At 44.8% G+C, this 18,395-nt stretch overlaps 2 protein-coding genes across 4 annotated transcripts in view; one reads left to right on the forward strand and one right to left on the reverse strand.

The window, feature by feature from the left end:
- The first annotated feature begins 9,840 nt into the window (after positions 1-9,840).
- On the forward strand, positions 9,841-15,819 carry LOC310690828 (histamine H2 receptor-like). 2 transcript variants are annotated; one of them, XM_083470404.1, is made up of 3 exons: positions 9,841-10,159; positions 12,141-12,317; positions 14,543-15,819. In XM_083470404.1, exons 1-3 carry the CDS (start codon positions 9,888-9,890, stop codon positions 15,204-15,206), a joined length of 1,113 nt encoding a protein of 370 aa, XP_083326530.1. In that variant the 5' UTR covers positions 9,841-9,887; the 3' UTR covers positions 15,207-15,819. The 2 variants fall into 2 exon arrangements, 1 of the variants encoding a protein (XP_083326530.1); XR_014518170.1 differs by lacking the exon at positions 14,543-15,819 and having other exon boundaries at positions 10,052-10,177; positions 12,141-12,247.
- Positions 15,820-16,621: 802 nt separating this feature from the next.
- EIF2AK3 (eukaryotic translation initiation factor 2 alpha kinase 3) overlaps positions 16,622-18,395 on the reverse strand; it is a 43,996-nt gene continuing 42,222 nt past the window's right edge. For both annotated transcript variants that reach the window (XM_083469507.1, XM_083469508.1), the window contains exon 17: positions 16,622-17,669. In XM_083469507.1, coding sequence (XP_083325633.1) covers positions 17,505-17,669 — 165 coding nt within the window. In that variant the 3' untranslated portion in view covers positions 16,622-17,504. The remainder of the gene's footprint in view (positions 17,670-18,395) is intronic.

The following is an 18,395-nucleotide window of genomic DNA, read 5'->3' on the forward strand; positions in this document are numbered from 1 at the left end:
GGTACCTATTTATCTACTTGCACTTTTTTGTGTGCTTTCGAACTGCTAGGTTGGCAGGAGCAGGGACCGAGCAACGGGAGCTCACCCCGTTGCGGGGATTTGAACCGCCGACCTTCAGATCAGCAAGTCCTAGGCTCTGTGGTTTAACCCACAGCGCCACCCGCGTCCTTCCTCTCTAAGGTGCTACTGGACAATTTTGGTATAAGTTCTGAGAATTCTTAGCTAGGGTGGGGTGGAGGGATCAGGCTTTTACATTCATCTTAGATTTCAACAGAAAGACTGGGCCCTATTCCAAATGCCTTCCAAAATTCCAGCCTTAACTGATGCCCTTGTCTAGCAACAAACTGAGTCACAGAGGAGCCAAACCAGGTGTACAATTTCTAGAATTGCATATGCTGCCTTCCTTCCTGCAGGTGGTGCTGTTTCCATGCTGATCTTTATATAACCAATACTAAAAGTGTTCAGAGAGGATAATTTCAATACAGTGGTACCTCTGGTTACGAACGCTCTGGTTACAAACGCTTCAGGTTATGAACTCTGCTAACCCGGAAGTAGCTGCTCCTGGTTGCAAACTTTGCCCCAAGATGTGAACAGAAATCGCGCACCACAGGCGCATGCGCAGCGGGAGGCCCCATTAGTGAAAGCGCGCCTCAGGATAAGAAAGGTTTCAGCTTAAGAACAAACCTCCGGAACGAATTAAGTTCGTAAGCAGAGGTTGTTGTTGTTGTTGTTTAGTCATTTAGTCGTGTCCGACTCTTTGTGACCCCATGGACCAGAGCACGCCAGGCACTCCTGTCTTCCACTGCCTCCCGCAGTTTGGTCAAACTCATGCTGGTAGCTTCGAGAACACTGTCCAACCATCTCGTCCTCTGTCATCCCCTTCTCCTTGCGCCCTCCATCTTTCCCAGCATCAGGGTCTTTTCCAGGGAGTCTTCTCTTCTCATGAGGTAGCCAAAGTATTGGAGCCTCAGCTTCAGGATCTGTCCTTCCAGTGAGCACTCAGGGCTGATTTCCTTAAGAATCGATAGGTCTGACCTTCTTGCAGCCCATGGGACTCTCAAGAGTCTCCTCCAGCACCATAACCAGAGGTAACGAGGTACCACTGTATAAATAACCCACATTGCATAAGCCTTGGCTGCATCCCATACACCAATCTGCCTCCTCAGTGGTCTTACATGGGAGGAGAAAGACAAATACAGTGGTACCTCGGGTTACATACGCTTCAGGTTACAGACTCCGCTAACCCAGAAATAGTGTTTCAGGTTAAGAACTTTGCTTCAGGATAAGAACAGAAATCGGGCTCCGGCGGCACGGCGGCAGCGGGAGGCCCCATTAGCTAAAGTGGTGCTTCAGGTTAAGAACAGTTCCAGGTTAAGAACGGACCTCCAGAATGAATTAAGTACTTAACCCGAGGTACCACTGTACTTTGTGTAAAGGAACCACAAAGCTGCTTTTCCAACAGTTATTAAGGCATTTTCCGTGTAATAAGCAGCCACTTCTGCAAAAGATGCTAAGACAGGGAATTAACAGAGGCTCACCGGGCACAGACTGAAATTCCCATCTCTTTCAGATTTAGCAAGTGCAGAGCAGGAGCGATTTGGATCAGGAACAGAACATTGGGGGAAGAGCTTGCTGCCACACAATTTTCTCCCCACCCTCCACCCCCACTGCTATTTTTAGAGAAAGTGTTTGCGTACCATTCTGAATGCACAGTCCTTAACAAGGCAAATAGTAGCTGTTGGGGCAGCAACCTTCACTGGAAAAATGCAATGGGGTGAAAGGGTTAAATTTCCCCCCGCAGTCGCAATGCAGCCCAGTGTAGTTTTTTATTTGTGGAAGAGACAGCCTTGGATTTGTGGTATCTCACATGGTTTGGTCCTTTGGTCCTTGAGGTGTTTTTTGTGAAGAGCAAAGATTCATACAGTTACCTCCGAGGATGTGGACAGGCTGCTTGGATGAGAGAAACCTGTCTCCTTGCCCATCCTGGCTCATAAAAGCCAGCCAGGAAGGGCTGCGTAATGGGCTCTGCAGGGTGGTGAACGCTTCCCTCTGTGAGGGAGTCTTCCCAGGCCCTCTTCAAGAGGCGATTATCCAACCGCTCCTTAAAAAAACATCTTTGGACCTGGCCACTATGGCCAACCATCGCTCCGTCTCAAATTTGTGAAGGGAGCTCTGTGGTGCGGCAAAGGTTCAAATCTCTCATGCAGGGGGAGAGGGAGAAATCATTTTGTTTGACAAGGAAGGGGAAGGACTAAGCTAAACAACAACGGAAGCCACAACTACACTAGGAAGGCCAGGTCTGTTTTCAGTACAGTGGTGCCTCGCAAGACGAAAAGAATCCGTTCTGTGATTCTCTTCGTCTAGCGGTTTTTTCGTCTTGCGAAGCAAGCCCATTGACGGATTAGCGGATTAGCGCTATTAGCGGCTTTTAGCGGCTTATCAGCTTATCGGATCAGCTGATAAGCGGCTTAGCGGCTTAGAAAAAGGGGGGAGGGGGGAAACCGCAGGAACTCGCAAGACATTTTCGTCTTGCGAAGCAAGCCCATAGGAGATTTGTTTTGCGAAGCACCTCCAAAACAGAAAACTCTTTCGTCTAGCGAGTTTTCTGTCTTGCGAGGCATTCGTCTTGCGGGGCACCACTGTATTACTGCTATCTCAGGAGGGGAAAACATTCAGGCCATCACCTTTTAAACACGGGGCTATTTTCAGATGTCAGCATTCGGCCATACAGGTGAAACTCGGCAAATTAGAATATCGTGGAAAAGCTCTTCTGCATTGCTCGGTCTCATGACTCTCATCTGTCTCTTGGCAAATCTCTTTTCTGATGAGAGCAGCTTTTGCATCTCATTTGGAAACCAAGGACGCAGAGTCTGGAGGAAGAATGGGGAGGCACACGATGCCAGATGCTTGAAGTCCAGTGTGAAGTTTCCACAGTCTGTGTTGATTTGGGGAGCCATGTCATCAGTTGGTGTTGGTCCACTGTGCTTCATTAAGTCCAGGGTCATCGCAGCCGTCTACCAGGAGATTTTGGAGCACTTCGTGCTTCCTTCCTCAGACAAGCTTTATGGGGATGCTGACTTCATTTTCCAGCAAGACTTTGGCACCGGCCCACACTGCCAAATGTACCAAAACCTGGTTCAATGCCTGTGGGATTACTGTGCTTGATTGGCCAGCAAACTCGCCTGACCTGAACCCCATATAGAATCTATGGGGGCATTGCCAAGAGACAGATGAGAGACATGAGACCGAGCAATGCAGAAGAGCTGAAGGCTGCTATTGAAGCATCCTGGTCTTCCATAACACCTCAGCAGTGCCACAGGCTGGTAGCATCCATGCCACACTGCATTGAGGCAGTAATTGATGCAAAAGGGGCCCAAACCAAGTACTGAGTACATATGCATGCTTCTAATTCTCAGAAGTCCAATATTGCTCTATTTGCAATCCTTGTTTTGCTGATTTCTTTTAAACTTCTAATTTTCTGAGATTGTTAATTTGGGGTTTTCATCAGCTGTACGCCATGATCATCACAATTATAACAAATAAAGGCTTGACATATCTCGCTTTGCATGTCATGAGTCTATCTCATATATTAGTTTCGTCTTTTAAGTTGAATTACTGAAATAAATGAACTTTTCCACAATATTCTAATTTTCCGAGTTTCACCTGCAATCAGCTCCGACATCACAAAAGAACGTTGTGATTTAATTTAGCCGACAACTAAATTGCAGCAACACGACAGCCCCCATCTTGCCATGTTTAGCAGGACGGAAGTCCCACTATGTTTTTTTAATGCTACTTCTGGCAGAAATGTGCTTAGGGTGGACCTATGCCAAGCGTGTTTAGGAAGAGACCACCCTTCAGAAATCACAGAATTGCAGAGTTGGAAGGGATCTGTTATGTACTAAGCTTGGATCCTAGAACAATAGGCAAGTAGGATCCTAGAATGCAACAACTGATTGGCCTGCAGGAAAAGACCAATCAGGCTCCAGGAGAGAAGCAGAATCAGCCAATCAGACGGGACTCATGGTGTAAATAATGTATATAAAAGCCTGAGGTTTGGGGGGGCAATTCAATCACTGTTTTACAAGCTGCAATAAAGAGCATGAAATCACTACAGGACTCCGAGTAGATTTCAGGATCCCAAGAATCATCTAGTCCAACTCTCTGCAATGAAGCAATGAAAGCCGGAAAATATTTTGCCTTTTAAAATCCCTTCATGGTTTCTGGTTCATTCTGCACTGCCAGATGCTCTCAGCTTTCATCTTTTAAAATTATGAACCTTGAGAGAAATCAGGTTTGGAAGCCGTTCTATTAGATTTCCTTTGCTCCAAACATCCTGTCTTGCCCGCTTTATTTCAATTTCCTGTTGCATCTCTTTCGAGTTCATGATATTATTCCTTAGACATGCTGGCATTTGGGCTATTCTTGGTCCTGTGAAGGTTTTTTCTTCTCCACGATGCCCCTATTTCTGTTCCTGCTGCTTCAAAGTGGCCTTTAAATTATGAAAGCTCTGTGCCAAGCTAACAGCTTTCTTCCTTTAGTTCTTCCTTCCACACCAGGGGTAGCTAACTTGCAGATTTCCAAGTAATGTTGGCTCCCCATTTCCCATCATTCCCGGAGAGTGGCCCGCTATGATGGGAGTTGTAGTCCAACAATACCTGGAAGGCGGAGGTGAGCCACATCCTGTTCTACATAGAGTTCATGCAGTTCAACAAACAAACCCAAGTCTCCAATATTATCTCCATGGAGATTTATGTGGGATTTGTTTCTGTCTTGCTCATTTCCAAACCCTGCTTTCCATTAATGCAAAGGTCCCCGACATGTCATCTTCCGGGTTTTGTTGGACTTCAATTCCCATCATCCTTGGTTAGGATTGATGGGAGCTGAAGTCTGCAATATCTGGAGTATATCATGCTGGCTTCCCCTGCTCCATTCACCCCTTGCCAACAACAGCTAATTCAATTTCTTTTTTAAAAATGTATTTTATTGGCTATATTAAGAAGGTTGATTGCCAAAGAATTGAAGCTTTTGAATTATGGTGCTGGAGGAGACTCTTGAGAGTCCCATGGACTGCAAGATGCTATTACTATCCTAGCTGCGGTGGTCTCATTTCAGAAAATTCTTTTTTCGATTTTGGTATTTCTTTTCCTAAAAGGCCCAGTAGGTAAGCCTCTGGTTTTTTCCTTAATGGGATTTTAAGTATTTTTTTTCAACTCCTCAGCATGTTTCTGTGAGGTGTGATCTAATAGACCCTCTGATCCATGGGACCTCATCCCAGGGGGCCATACAATTGCAGCTAAAAGCATTCTGTTTGAATTTCCCAATGAAAATTTCTGCATTCTACCATTTCTGACAGCTTTGCAGACAACCTATCCTTGATTTCTTTCTCTGTGATGATCTTTACATATGTTGTTAAGGCAGCAGAGAGCATTGTTGACTGCCCACTCTCCACCTTAGAACAGATTTATGCCACAAGGTGCCATAGGAAGGCACTGGACATAGTAAAAGATCCATCGCATCCTGGTCACTGTCTCTTCGAGCTCTTGCCGTCGGGACGGAGATACAGGACGATGAAGACAAGAACGAGCCGTCTTAAGAACAGCTTCTTCTCCAGAGCGATCTCGGCCCTGAATGGGAAGCCCGGACTTTGAAAGTCATCTAATCTCCCTTGCTGTATTATACTGCATTGTTTAATTAGTGCTTTTATGGAGCAGTCAAGTAATTTCGTTGTCTCCGAAGGGGGCAATGACAATAAAGATATTATTATTATTATTATTATTAGTTGCAGTCTATCCCTGAATGAACCATGACGACCATATTTTAAAGTAAAAGATCCCTGTGCACTCAGTTTACAAACCGTCTCACGGACCATTTGGCTGCCCAGGTGTATCAATAGCAATTGGCCAGGTGCCACAACAAAGGATGGCGGTGCAATTCGGTTGGGAAATGGCCACAAACTTGATCTTTTTTCCAAAATTTTTTGAAGAGGACAGCAAACCCATTGCCAGAACAAATGAGTGTGTGAGGATAAGCCAGATGGAGAACAGTCTGTTAAATAGGGAAGAGAACAGTTATGTAAATGATAAAAAGAAATGGTTTGCTTGATTTTATACTAGTTGGGTTTCCAGTAACAGGATGAAAGTAGGTAGTTTTAGGATTCTAAATTATCGATTGTGTTCAGTGGGTCTTGCTTCCAGATAACTCCAAAGGACTGGAGCATCAGCAGCTTACTTCCTAGTGGTGGGTTTGGTTTAAATTTGTTATAAGAAACAGACATTAAAGGCGGCAAATATGAAGATGGCATTCTTCTCATATTTTCCCAATTTGCAAGGAGTGTCTCAGTAAGTGGGCACATTTTTCCATTATATTTTTCACACACACCCAAAAAAGAACCCCAGAACCATACCCGCACCTTATGGAAGTAAAGGTAAAGGGACCCCTGACCATTAGGTCCAGTCGTGGCCGACTCTGGGGTTGCGGCGCTCATTTCGCTTTATTGGCCGCGGGAGCTGGCGTACAGCCGGCATGACATGTGGCCAGCATGACTAAGCTGCTTCTGGTGAACCAGAGCAGTGCACGGAAACATCGTTTACCTTCCCACCGGAGTGGTACCTATTGATCTACTTGCACTTTTGAGGCGCTTTCGAACTGCTAGGTTGGCAGGAGCTGGGACCGAGCAACGGGAGCTCACCCCATCGCGGGGATTCGAACCGCCAACCTTCTGATCGGCAAGCCCTAGGCTCTGTGGTTTAATCCACAGCGCTACTCACGTCCCCCTTGTGGAAGTAGAGTGGTCTATATTCAAGGGCCAAACTACATGCTATATACTAACAGTGCTGTGTGCAGCTTTGCCTCCCAATTTCCTTGAATTTCTAGAGAAACAGAGGCATTTGGGAAGGTGCAACAGAGAAATGGGGTTCATTCGTTCCCATCATCAGCTCCTCTCCGAAATGTCCAGACACCCCAGGCTACAAGTGATGGGGAGGAGACCCTATTCTTGCTCGCTCCAGGTCTGACTCCAGTTTCTACTGGAGTGGACAGGATACGGCCTTCAGGAGAGATCTCCAGACACAGTAACTGAAAGGCAGCGCACAGATTTCCTAATTTTCCTCTTCTCTTCCCATTCTTTTTAGATATGTTGTTGTTTAGTCATTTAGTTGTGTCTGACTCTTCGTGACCCCATGGACCAAAGCACGGCAGGCACTCCTGTCTTCCACGGCCTCCCGCAGTTTGGTCAAACTCATGCTGGTAGCTTCGAGAACACTGTCCAACCATCTCGTCCTCTGTGGTCCCCTTCTCCTTGTGCCCTCAATCTTTCCCAACATCAGGGTCTTTTCCAGGGAGTCTTCTCTTCTCATGAGCTGGCCAAAGTATTGGAGCCTCAGCTTCAGGATCTGTCCTTCCAGTGAGCACTCAGGGCTGATTTCCTTCAGAATGGATAGGTTTGATCTCCTTGCAGTCCATGGGACTCTCAAGAGTCTCCTCCAGCACCATAATCCAAAAGCATCAATTCTTCGGTGATCAGCTTCAACTTTCACTTCCATACATCACTACTGGGAAACTTTTTAGATATATAATCTATTAAAAGTACGAGCCATTGTTTTAAACTAAACTTCCGATGTTGACAGAAAGATGGTGTTTGTGTCTGTGAATTCAGGGAAACCTTTTGCGGCAAGAGATCGTACCTTTGAGGGAAACAGGTCCTCTTGTGATGATCTGGTGTGAGTCACTTGAAAAAGATGCTTGTATTTATACCTCCCAACCACCCGACTCTTCATCTCTTCGATTCAGCTGCCAGCATAGGAAGTGTAGGCAGTGGAAGTTTTTCCCCATCCTTTTTTCAAATGAGCGCTGGGAGAAATATCAGATTATAACCAACTCTGTTGCAGAGGAGGTGGATTAATCATGCACACTGGCTAAAAGAGACTCTGCTTTTTCCCGGCAAGCCAGAGAACAGCCTAGTGCTGAAATCAGATTTTTAAAAATGTAATACCATCATTACCAAAGAGACAAGAGAAAGGTGAGTCCCCTTGTCGTTCCTTCGTTGTCATTGCGTTGCTGTATTTAGTTTCCCATCCCAGTGCTGATTTTATTTGGAAGTGTATTGCGGATATGTATTTTCCTTCTTTCAAATGCCATCTGATTTTTACCATACAGCTTAATGGCAAAGGAGGAGGCCAGTTTGTAACATGAACGTTGTACATTACAGGAATTTGTGTAGATGTTGTTTCGATGTTATGCACTGAAAAACAGAAGATGAGCAGAGCTGTGCATTTTTAAATCAAATATCCAAAAATATTGGGCATTTTGACTGCTTCTAAAGCATCTGGAAGTTCTGCAAACATGCAACTTCAAAGGCTGTCAAACGAGTCAGAAAAGAAGAACAAAAAAGAGCAAAGCTTAGAAGCATACATACTCTCAAAGGTCCAACAGATTTGGTGGTTGGTTATTTTGGTTTTTCTGAATTGCTCTCTGTCACTAATATTGCCAGCAGTATTTCATTCAAAGGACAGAATCGTGTCTTTCTTTTCCATCCAAATCTTGGAGCCAGTCCTCCACGTTCCCCTGATCTGAAGGATAATCAAACATCTACTGTCTAGAAACACCCATTTTGATAGCCAGATTTTGATTTGGGGGGGATTTGGTTCTGTTACAATTTTCAAGTATTATTCAGTGTTGTGCCTGCTCTCCCTACTCTGACGATGCTGTCCTCAAAGAGGAACATTCATGGTGCCGAAGGCATCAGAGACGGCGGTATTAAAGCACCATCTCCTTACCCACTACAATAGCAACAAAATGGGAAAACAGGGGTTTCCTTGCTCATCGTGGCTGGCTCCTGCTGAGGAGGTGTGCAACATACAGTTGACTGATTGCTGTAATTTGAAGCTTCTTTTATTTGGCCTTCCTTGCTGACACCTTTAAACGCTAGCTTGCACTTTTGACTAATGGATGAAGTGGCTCATTCACCACAAAAGTCTTTCATCCGTTATCCTGTGCACACTATGAATGTTGTTGTTGTTTAGTCGTTTAGTCATGTCCGACTCTTCATGACCCCATGGAACAGAGCATGCCAGGCACTCCTGTCTTCCATTGCCTCCCACAGTTTGGTCAAATGAATAGATTTCTATGAATAAAAAGGTACAGTGGTATCTCGGGTTAAGAACTTAATTCATTCTGGAGGTCTGTTCGTAACTTGAAACTGTTCTTAACCTGAAGCACCACTTTAGCTAATGGGGCCTCCTGCTACTGCCACACCGCTGGAGCACGATTTCTGTTCTCCTCCTGAAGCAAAGTTCTTAACCCGAGGTAATATTTCTGGGTTAGCGGAGTCTGTAACCTGAAGCGTCTGTAACCTGAAGTATATGTAACCTGAGGTACCACGGTAAAGGTAAAGGACCTCTGACAGTTAAGTCCAGTCACAGAAGGCTCTGCGGTTGTGGCGATCATCTCGCTTTACAGGCCCAGGGAGCTGGCGTTTGTCTGCAGACAGTTTTCCTGGGTCATGTGGCCAGCATGACTGAGCTGCTTCTGCCGAACCAAAGCAGCACACAGAAACACCGTTTACCTTCCCGCCAGAGCGGTACCTATTTATCTACTTGCACTGGCGTGCTTTTGAACTGCTAGGTTGGCAGGAGCTGGGACCGAGCAACGGGAGCTCACCCCGTCGTGGGGATTCGAACTGCTGACCTTCTGACCGGCAAGCCCAAGAGGCTCAGTGGTTTAGACCACAGCGCCACCCACGTCCCCTTTCTATGAATAGATAATGGCAAGTTACTCAATATATTGAATCACCTCTGTTAGTGAATATAACAGTCTCCCCCACCCTCTTTTCACAGACTTGGCTTCGATGTCCTTGGTTTCTTCAGCTTTAAGCCCAACTAGAAGAGATGGATATAAATATCTCTTTACTGTCCAATATCTGTTCAGCCACCATGTCCTTGGTCAAAGCAGGCACCAATCAGACAGAAGCAGGCATTGGATTCCAGCAGGTGGCAATCGGACTGATACTCGCTTTTATAGATTTGGCGACTCTTTTGGGAAACACAGTGGTGTTTATCTGCCCCTTGATGGAGAAGAGGCTCCGGACAGTCACCTATATGTTCATCATGTCCTTAGCAATGGCAGATTTTCTTGTGGCTTGCCTGGTGATGCCATTTAGGTAAGAAATCTGACAAAGGTAAGCTGCTTCCTGGGGCTTGGGGTTTAATCTTCTTCTTTTTAAAATAATTTTTATTAAATCCTCCATTTTAACAATCCAATCAAATCACATTAAGTATTCCAAATTATACGAATACCATATCACATAGTCCAAATATTCTGCCAAATTATAAATTTTTGTTGGGGCTTCCCTCAGGTTCAGTGGGGTGCTAATCATCTTATGTTTCTACTGCCTTGAGTTTCCAATAGTTCCTTCTTTAAATCTTCCTGTTGTTATCCTTCCTTCTTTCATAGCCTCTGAGTTGTTTCCACAGGCAAGTTGAAATGAACAATGATGTGCTTCTGTGTGAAATTTATATGACTCTCCTTTTTTTTTGCAGCTGGTAAGTCTGTTGTTTGCAGAATGTCCTCACACGCTGGTGTTCATGCCGAATCAATCCAAAAGTCCTTCTCTGGTGGCAGACGCCATCTTCACTCAGTTCCGATGAAATAAAATCTGGGCGTTTGCTCATCAATTTTCTCAGATAGGTTGCATCAAACATTAGTCTTTCTAGGGGAGATTTGCCAAATCGGACTTGAAGTACAGATATAATAACCAATTAAGAGCTCACTTCCCCCAAGACTATTTATCCCTGCAACTCGTTCTTCCCATAATGGCGGATCCCAATTAAAGAATGCATCACATCACCCTTCTCAGAATCCGTCCAAAGTTTTTTGGTGTCTCTCCAGCGGCTAACGAGATCCTGCTTCTTTCTCATATCAATATTTGGAGAGTCTTTTATCTTCTTCCAAACGTTTCGAAAAACAAAAGCTTTAGTTATATAGTATTATTATTTCCACACAGTTTATATTTTCCCATCTCACTTGCTGTAAATAATGTAAACGGTTCTTCTGGGGGTGTGTGTGTTAAGTATTATCGTAGTAGATTGGGGTTTAATCTAGTTGCACGTTGCTATTCCCTGTGCCACTGATACTGAAAGCATAGAATAGATGGTTAGAAATAAGCTGGAAATATTTTACCAACAGAAAGTGTCAGGAAAGAGCTGGGCATCTTCTAGAATGCCTCCAGTTCACACAAGGTCAAGAATAAATCTGGCCACATCCCTGTGTGCCATTGACCATGTTCCAGAATCCACAGCTGGCATGCAAGCCATTTCTATGCAGACAAACAAAGGTGGGATGTTTTCCCTCGAGATGCAAAGCTTGAAAATCAGTCTTGGAAAAAACCCAACTCAATATTTAAGTGATTGTAGAGCGTGCTGAGTGAACTGGCTCAAAAGGAATGCCATTAGAAAGCCCTGATGCTAGTATTCCTGAAGGAGCGTCTCCACCCCCATCGTTCTGCCCGGACCCTGAGATCCAGCTCTGAGGGCCTTCTGGCGGTTCCCTCACTGTGAGAAGCCAAGTTACAGGGAACCAGGCAGAGGGCCTTCTCGGGAGTGGTGCCCTCCCACCAGATGTCAAGGAAATACAGTCGTACCTTGGAAGTCTAAAGGAATCTGTTCCGGAAGTCCGTTCGACTTTCAAAACGTTGAGAAACCAAAGCGTGGCTTCTGATTGGCTGTAGGAAGTTTCTGCAGCCAATCGGAAGCCGTGTTGGATGTTCAGCTTCCAAGTCATTCGGAAACCGGAACACTCACTTCTGGGTTTTGATTGTTTGGGAGCTAAGGCATTCGAGATCCAAGCTACAACTGTAAACAACTACCAGACTTTTAGAAGACATCTGAAGGCAGCCCTGTTTAGGGAAGTTTTTAATGTTTGATATTTTATCGTGTTTTTAATATTCTGTTGGGAGCCGCCCAGAGTGGCTGAGGAAACCCAACCAGAAGGGCAGAGTATGAATAATAAATTATTAATTATTATTATTATTGGACCTATGTTCGGTATTCTCCCCGCATAGTTGTGATGTGAAGGCTGGGAGGAAAACAGCGAAGTGGCCCCAGCCATCAACTTAAGCTTCATCTCTTGGTCTCTCCTTTCAGCATCGTTTATGAAGTGACTGGCATGTGGATGTTCGGGAGAGAGTTCTGCAAAGTCTGGATCTCATTTGACGTCATGTTCTGCACGGCTTCCATAGTCACCTTGTGTTTCATCAGCCTGGACAGATACTGTTCTGTCGTAACACCCTATCGTTATTCAAAGAGGATGTCGCGGCAAAGGCAAGTATGTTTTGTCCCCTTTGTTGGTTAAGAGCTGCCGAAGCCTCTTTGGAACACGGACAAAGCTTCTGTTGCAAAACTTGATTTGCAGGTTTTAAGGATTGAGAAATGAAAATGCCATTGTTGCTCTTGCAACTCAGGAGGAAATGAAAACATAGGAGCCATTTTATTAATACCTTTCAGCCTCAAAATATAAGCTGTCATCAAATATACATATATGTAACTGTTTTATGGAGGGATGCGGGTGGCGCTGTGGGTTAAACCACAGAACCTAGGACTTGCCGATCAGAAGGTTGGCAGTTCGAATTCCCGCGACGGGGTGAGCTCCCGTTGCTCAGTCCCAGCTCCTGCCAACCTACCAGTTCGAAAGCACGTCAAAGTGCAAATAGATAGATAGGTACCATTCCAGTGGGAAGGTAAACAGCATTTCTGTGCGCTGCTCTGGTTCACCAGAAGCGGCTTAGTCATGCTGGCCACATGACCTGGAATGTACACTGGCTCCCTCGGCCAATAAAGCGAGATGAGCGCCGCAACCCCAGAGTTGGCCACGACTGGACCTAATGGTCAGGGGTCCCTTTACCTTTACCTAACTGTTTTATGTATGAAATTGTAAATAGCTTCAGGATTCCTCATGGGAATAATAATAATAATAATAATAATAATAATAATAATAATAATGTGCAGTCTTATGTCTGAAGGTGAATTGCATATATTTTACCTTCATCGCCAGCTGGAACTTGTATCGCCAGCCATGGGATCTTAAAAGGGTTCTGTGGTTGAGAAAAGGAGCCTGCGTATCACTTAACTGGTTCAAAAACATTAGGATCTTCTACAAAAATTGAATCCTAAAGCCAGTGAGCGATCTGCAACCCAAGAAGTTGGTGCTTCGAATCTTTTCTCTCCCAAGAAACGAACAGGTGGCTTCAGACAAACTACTAAGCTTTAGTCTCCCTTTCTGCTGTACTTATGCAAAACTGACTCATGTGCAACCGTGTATACGTGCAGCAGCAGGAAATAAATAGATGCAAACCAGGAAGTGGTGGGAAAGGTGCAGAGTCTTTGTGGCTTGCAAGGAGACGACGACTCCTCCGCCGGAGCCGGAAGAGGACTTCAGTGAGCCCTGAAGCCCCAAAGAGATGGGAGACGCAGCAGGGCTTTAGTTTACGCTGCTGAGCCTCCCTGCCTAGCAAGTGATGTGCGGGGTGACACAACAGCAGCAGTCACTTTTCTGTATGGCCTCCAGACTAGTTGAAAAGTGTTATGTGGAGAGTGGGAAAGCAGGGGGAGAATGCGAGTTTAGAGGCTTTCTAGAGGGTGCTCCCCACTCGAGAGGGACGCGGGTGGCGCTGTGGGTTAAACCACAGAGCCTAGGACTTGCCGATCAGAAGGTCGGTGGTTCGAATCCCCGCCACGGGGTGAGCTCTCATTGCTCGGTCCCTGCTCCTGCCAACCTAGCAGTTTGAAAGCACGTCAAAGTGCAAGTAGATAAATAGGTACCACTCTGGCGGGAAGGTAAACGGTGTTTCCATGCGCTGCTCTGGTTCGCCAGAAGCGGCTTAGTCCTGCTGGCCACATGACCTGGAAGCTGTACGCAGGCTCCCTCGGCCAGTAAAGCGAGATGAGTGCCGCAACCCCAGAGTCGGTCAGGACTGGACCTAATGGTCAGGGGTCCCTTTACCTTTTACCCCACTCGAGATTTCCACTTATGTGCGCAGGGGCCCAGAATGCGACCCCCGCTTAAGTGGAGAGAACGCCTGTACAGCGGTACCTCTGGATGAGAATGGGATCCGTTCTGGAGCCCCGTTCGCATCCTGAAGTGAACGTAAGACAAGACTGTGCGTGCCGCGCGTGACGTCATTTTGAGAGACTGCGCATGCGGTGAAACCCAGAATTAACACGCTCCGTTACTTCTGGGTTGCCGCGGAGCGCAACCCAAAAATATTTAAGCTGCAGCGTATTCATCCTGAGGTATGACTGTATAGGATAAGCAAAGGCAGCAACAACTTTACTAAGATAACGTGAACATCCTTGAACATTCTAAATCGGTCTGTACATGACAAATATTCTAATGACAATAAAGCAACGTTTTCTTTTTGGCAACCCTGGAGCAGAAGCATGCATCGAAAATCCTGATCTTTCCTCATTTTCCATCCGCAAGGTGGCCAAAAGCATTGGCTCATCTTCAGCACCTGGTATCCCAATAATTCTTTTCTTTTCATTCACAGGTGCATCATAATGACCTGCACTGTCTGGATCTATTCTTCCCTGATTTCCTTTTTGCCCGTCATGAAAGGCTGGAATGAGATACCCGGCGTGGATTTTGACGCGAGCAAAGAGTGCGTCTTTGTCACCAACTGGGTTTTCGCCATTGTAGCTTCAGCTCTGGCCTTCTTCATCCCCTTCGCCATCATGTGCAGTATGTACTTCTTCATCTACCGCGCATCCAGACTCAAGTCCTCCCGCATCGTCTCTCAGACCCTCGACCTTCACTACCACCCACAGAGTAAACGCCAGAACAGCCTGCAGCTGGAAAACAAGGCCACTCGCACCATCAGCATCCTCATCTCAGTCTTCATACTGTGTTGGCTGCCGTATTTTGTCTTCAACGTATGGTTGGCCACCAAAGGGGCCAATTCCACCAGCAAAGTTCTTGTTGGCACTTTCAAGATCATCACCTGGCTAGGCTATTGCAATTCCACAATCAACCCAATGCTCTATGCTTTCCTCAACCGGGACTTTCAGCGAGCTCTGAAGAAACTGCTGACCTGCAGGCGCGGGTCTCAAGGGGACATGGGCGAGGATATCGTTTCGATAGTGACGTTCACAAAGACGGCTCAAGACCCCAGGGTGCAAGGGGAAAGAAGATCTATGTTCTGCAACTCTGAATAAGTCTTCACACATGTGGGCAGGAGGAGAGTCACTGGAATCCTTCACCATCCAGTATGGGAACCCTAGATATAAAATGGATTTTGGGCTGAACTTGTATTGCAAAACATAAGCATGGTGAAGTTTTTTCTTGTCCAGCAGGTGAATAGCTACAGGGGGAAATAGCTAGAATATGCCGACAAAAGAAGCCATTGATTATTCTAGCCAGGGCTGGATTCAAGACCTTTCAGTGCCAAATGTAGCAGAGTACCAGTTAGATCCATTAAGCTACAGACCTGGGTTTTAGCTTTCTATAAAACACAGCCATTCTGAAAGGTTGTCTGCAACAGCCTTTGCCACTACTGTTATTCCCTTTGGCTCAGTTTCTCCACCGCTATTTTCGATGCTGTCTCCAGCTTAAATCACCACTTGAATCAATGGCTAGGTAGGGTTGATATTCCTTTTGTCTGTTTTTGTTCCTCGCTAGTGTCCTTCTTAAACCTCTGAAGGGACAACTGCAGTAAACTTTTGAGAATCGATGGTCTAGGATTAACCACAAAATCAAGACCTTTCTGGTCAACTCCCTGGTCTTAGTAGGCATGTTGGTGTTCAGCAGAGACTACCATATTTTTCGTTCTATAAGACACACCAGACCACAAGACGCACCTAGTTTTTTGGAGGAGGAAAACAAGAAAAAAAATATTCTGAATCTCAGAAGCCAGAACAGCAAGAGGGATCACTGCGCAGTGAAAGCAGCAATCCCTCTTGTTGTTCTGGCTGCTGGGATAGCTGTGCAGCCTGCATTCGCTCCATAAGACGCACACACATTTCCCCTTACTTTTTAGGAGGGAAAAAGTGAGTCCTATAGAGCAAAAAATGCGGTAAATTGCATTATACTTCGTAAATGGCAGCAGAAATCAGAATATACTATCTAGGATCCAAAAGGTCAAGTGTGCTACGGGATGTTTTCAGTTCTTCTTCCTACTGCAGCCTGCAAAAAAAGAGGTTAATATGGCTTGGGTAACCCTCCAGAGTTAGGTACAATGTGAGGGATGCGATCCATCTGTGAGACAGAGAAATATTTGGCAAAGATGTACCATATTTTTTGCTCTATAAGACTCACTTTTTCCCTCTTAAAAAGTAAGGGGAAATGTGTGTGCGTCTTATGGAGCGAATGCAGGCTGCGCAGCTATCACAGAAGCCAGAACAGCAAGAGGGATTGCTGCTTTCACTGCGCAGTGATCCCTCTTGCTGTTCTGGTTTCTGAGATTCAGAATATTTTTTTTCTTGTTTTCCTTCTCCCAAAACTAGGTGCATCTTGTGGTCTGGTGCGTCTTATAGAGCGAAAAATACGGTATGTCTCTTTGGATTGCAGCCAATGGAAAACGGCAAAAGGAGTTACACTGGTTATTATTTAAGGGGAGGGGGAAACAACTGCATCTAAATAAAAAAAGACTTTATTAAATCAGACTTGAAAAAAGTCACAGTAATTAAATGCACCTAACAATTGTTCCAAGTGCATACTGTACACCGCCAACCCAAATGGATTGATCTTGCCATTTTATAAATAAAATTAACATATTTACAGTGAGAAAAGGGTCTTATTAAGCAATAACATCCTGGTAAAGAAATGTGTCAGAATGATTACTACAAGCCTGCAAGATTACAGTGGATGCTACATCCAGGAAATACAAAAAAATAATGAATTAATGCTTAATTTGTTATTGTTGTAATTCGAACCCAGGTTCAACCAGATTTTTTATTACTAAATCTTCTTCCATCTTCATCTAAACACTTTTCAATAACTTCTACTGTGTAGAAACAAATCACCATTTGCTCTAGAACTGGCTACCAATAGTAAAACTATTCTTACTTTATCCTCCAGGGACAAAATATAGAGGGTTTTTATTATATATTTTAAGCTTGTTTTAAAGGTCTTCATGTCTTAAATGAATGTAATCAGGACCTAGATGTCAGAGTTAGAGAGACCACTTGGTTCTATAAAAATACAGAATTTAATTCTATTTACATAACAGGCATCCTTTCCAAATTCCCTAGAAAATATTAGCACAATCCAAACACCAAAGGGTGTATTGCAGCTAAGGTAGGCCAAGCTATGGTGTGAAAGTCATCTGAAAAGCGTTAAACAGAAACGATTAGCTTCGTCCCATGATAATTTTGTGCATAAAACTGAAATGAGAAAATAAAGCTCTGAGCAGGAATATTCCAGTGACATTGCTTGATGGTGGATTATCCTGCTGGGTGACCGCTCTGAGATCTGTCCAGTGTGCTCATAATAATTGTGCCATCTTGTTTACTCAGCTATCTTGAATGTTTCATTCCGGATGTACTCATTGTCCGTGACCTTTGCCTGAGCACTGGCGTTGCTGGGAACTCGACATCTTCAAATAAAGGGTTTTCGATGATGTCTGCAGCCTCTGGTCTTTCCGTGGGGCTTGGAGACAGCATGTGTTTCACCATTGCATACTAAATGGAAAATAGGGGGAATCTGTGAGATTTCAGACAGTGGAGATGTTTTCAGTTATCCTCAGCTCTAGTCTCCTTCCCGACTACAAAAGAAATGCAAAGACTCTCTTTGCACTGCATTTGAGAAGCAATTTGGGCTTCTCAATCTTTTATTTTTAAATTCCAGCGATTAAATACTGTATTTTTCGCTCCATAAGATGCACTTTTTTCCTCCTAAAAAGTAAGGGGAAATGTGTGTTTGTCTTATGAAGCAAATGGTGCTGCGCAGAGAGGGAGAGCGGCGCAGCGCCCCTTCAGCAAAGTGGGAGGAGAAACAGAGTCCCTTCCGTTTCTCTTTCTGCTTCGCTGGAGAGGCGCTGCAGAGAGATGGAGAGATTTTTTTTCTTGTTTTCCTCCTCTAAAACTAGGTGCGTCTTATGGTCGGGTGCGTCTTATGGAGTGAAAAAGATGGTACCTATTTTATTTATTACTTACTTCTCTTGGAGGTCTTAAGACTCCTTTTTCCTTTGCAAAACTCTAAGGGATTTTTTACAAAAATGAACCATTTGCTCAATGAAATGAATTATAATTAACTTAAGTTTTTGCCCAACAGAATGGTAGGGAGGTACCTGATATTTCTATCTCTGAAGCCAAGATAGAAAACTGCTTGTGGAACCCACACAAACTGATTTAATTAATATTAAGGAGAGCGGATGCTTCTAACTTTTGGGTTATCTGGGTGGTGCC

The sequence above is a fragment of the Podarcis liolepis genome, assembly GCF_965112155.1.
Source record: "Podarcis liolepis genome assembly, chromosome: 13".
Classification (NCBI taxonomy): Eukaryota; Metazoa; Chordata; class Lepidosauria; order Squamata; family Lacertidae; genus Podarcis; species Podarcis liolepis.

Bases quoted from the DNA above. Each gene is read 5' to 3' on its own strand.
- LOC310690828 (XM_083470404.1), top strand. From the start codon at position 9,888: ATGGATATAAATATCTCTTTACTGTCCAATATCTGTTCAGCCACCATG. The intron at 10,160-12,140 runs GTAAGAAATCTG...CTCTCCTTTCAG, and splicing joins TGCCTGGTGATGCCATTTAG to CATCGTTTATGAAGTGACTG. The intron at 12,318-14,542 runs GCAAGTATGTTT...TTTCATTCACAG, and splicing joins AAGAGGATGTCGCGGCAAAG to GTGCATCATAATGACCTGCA.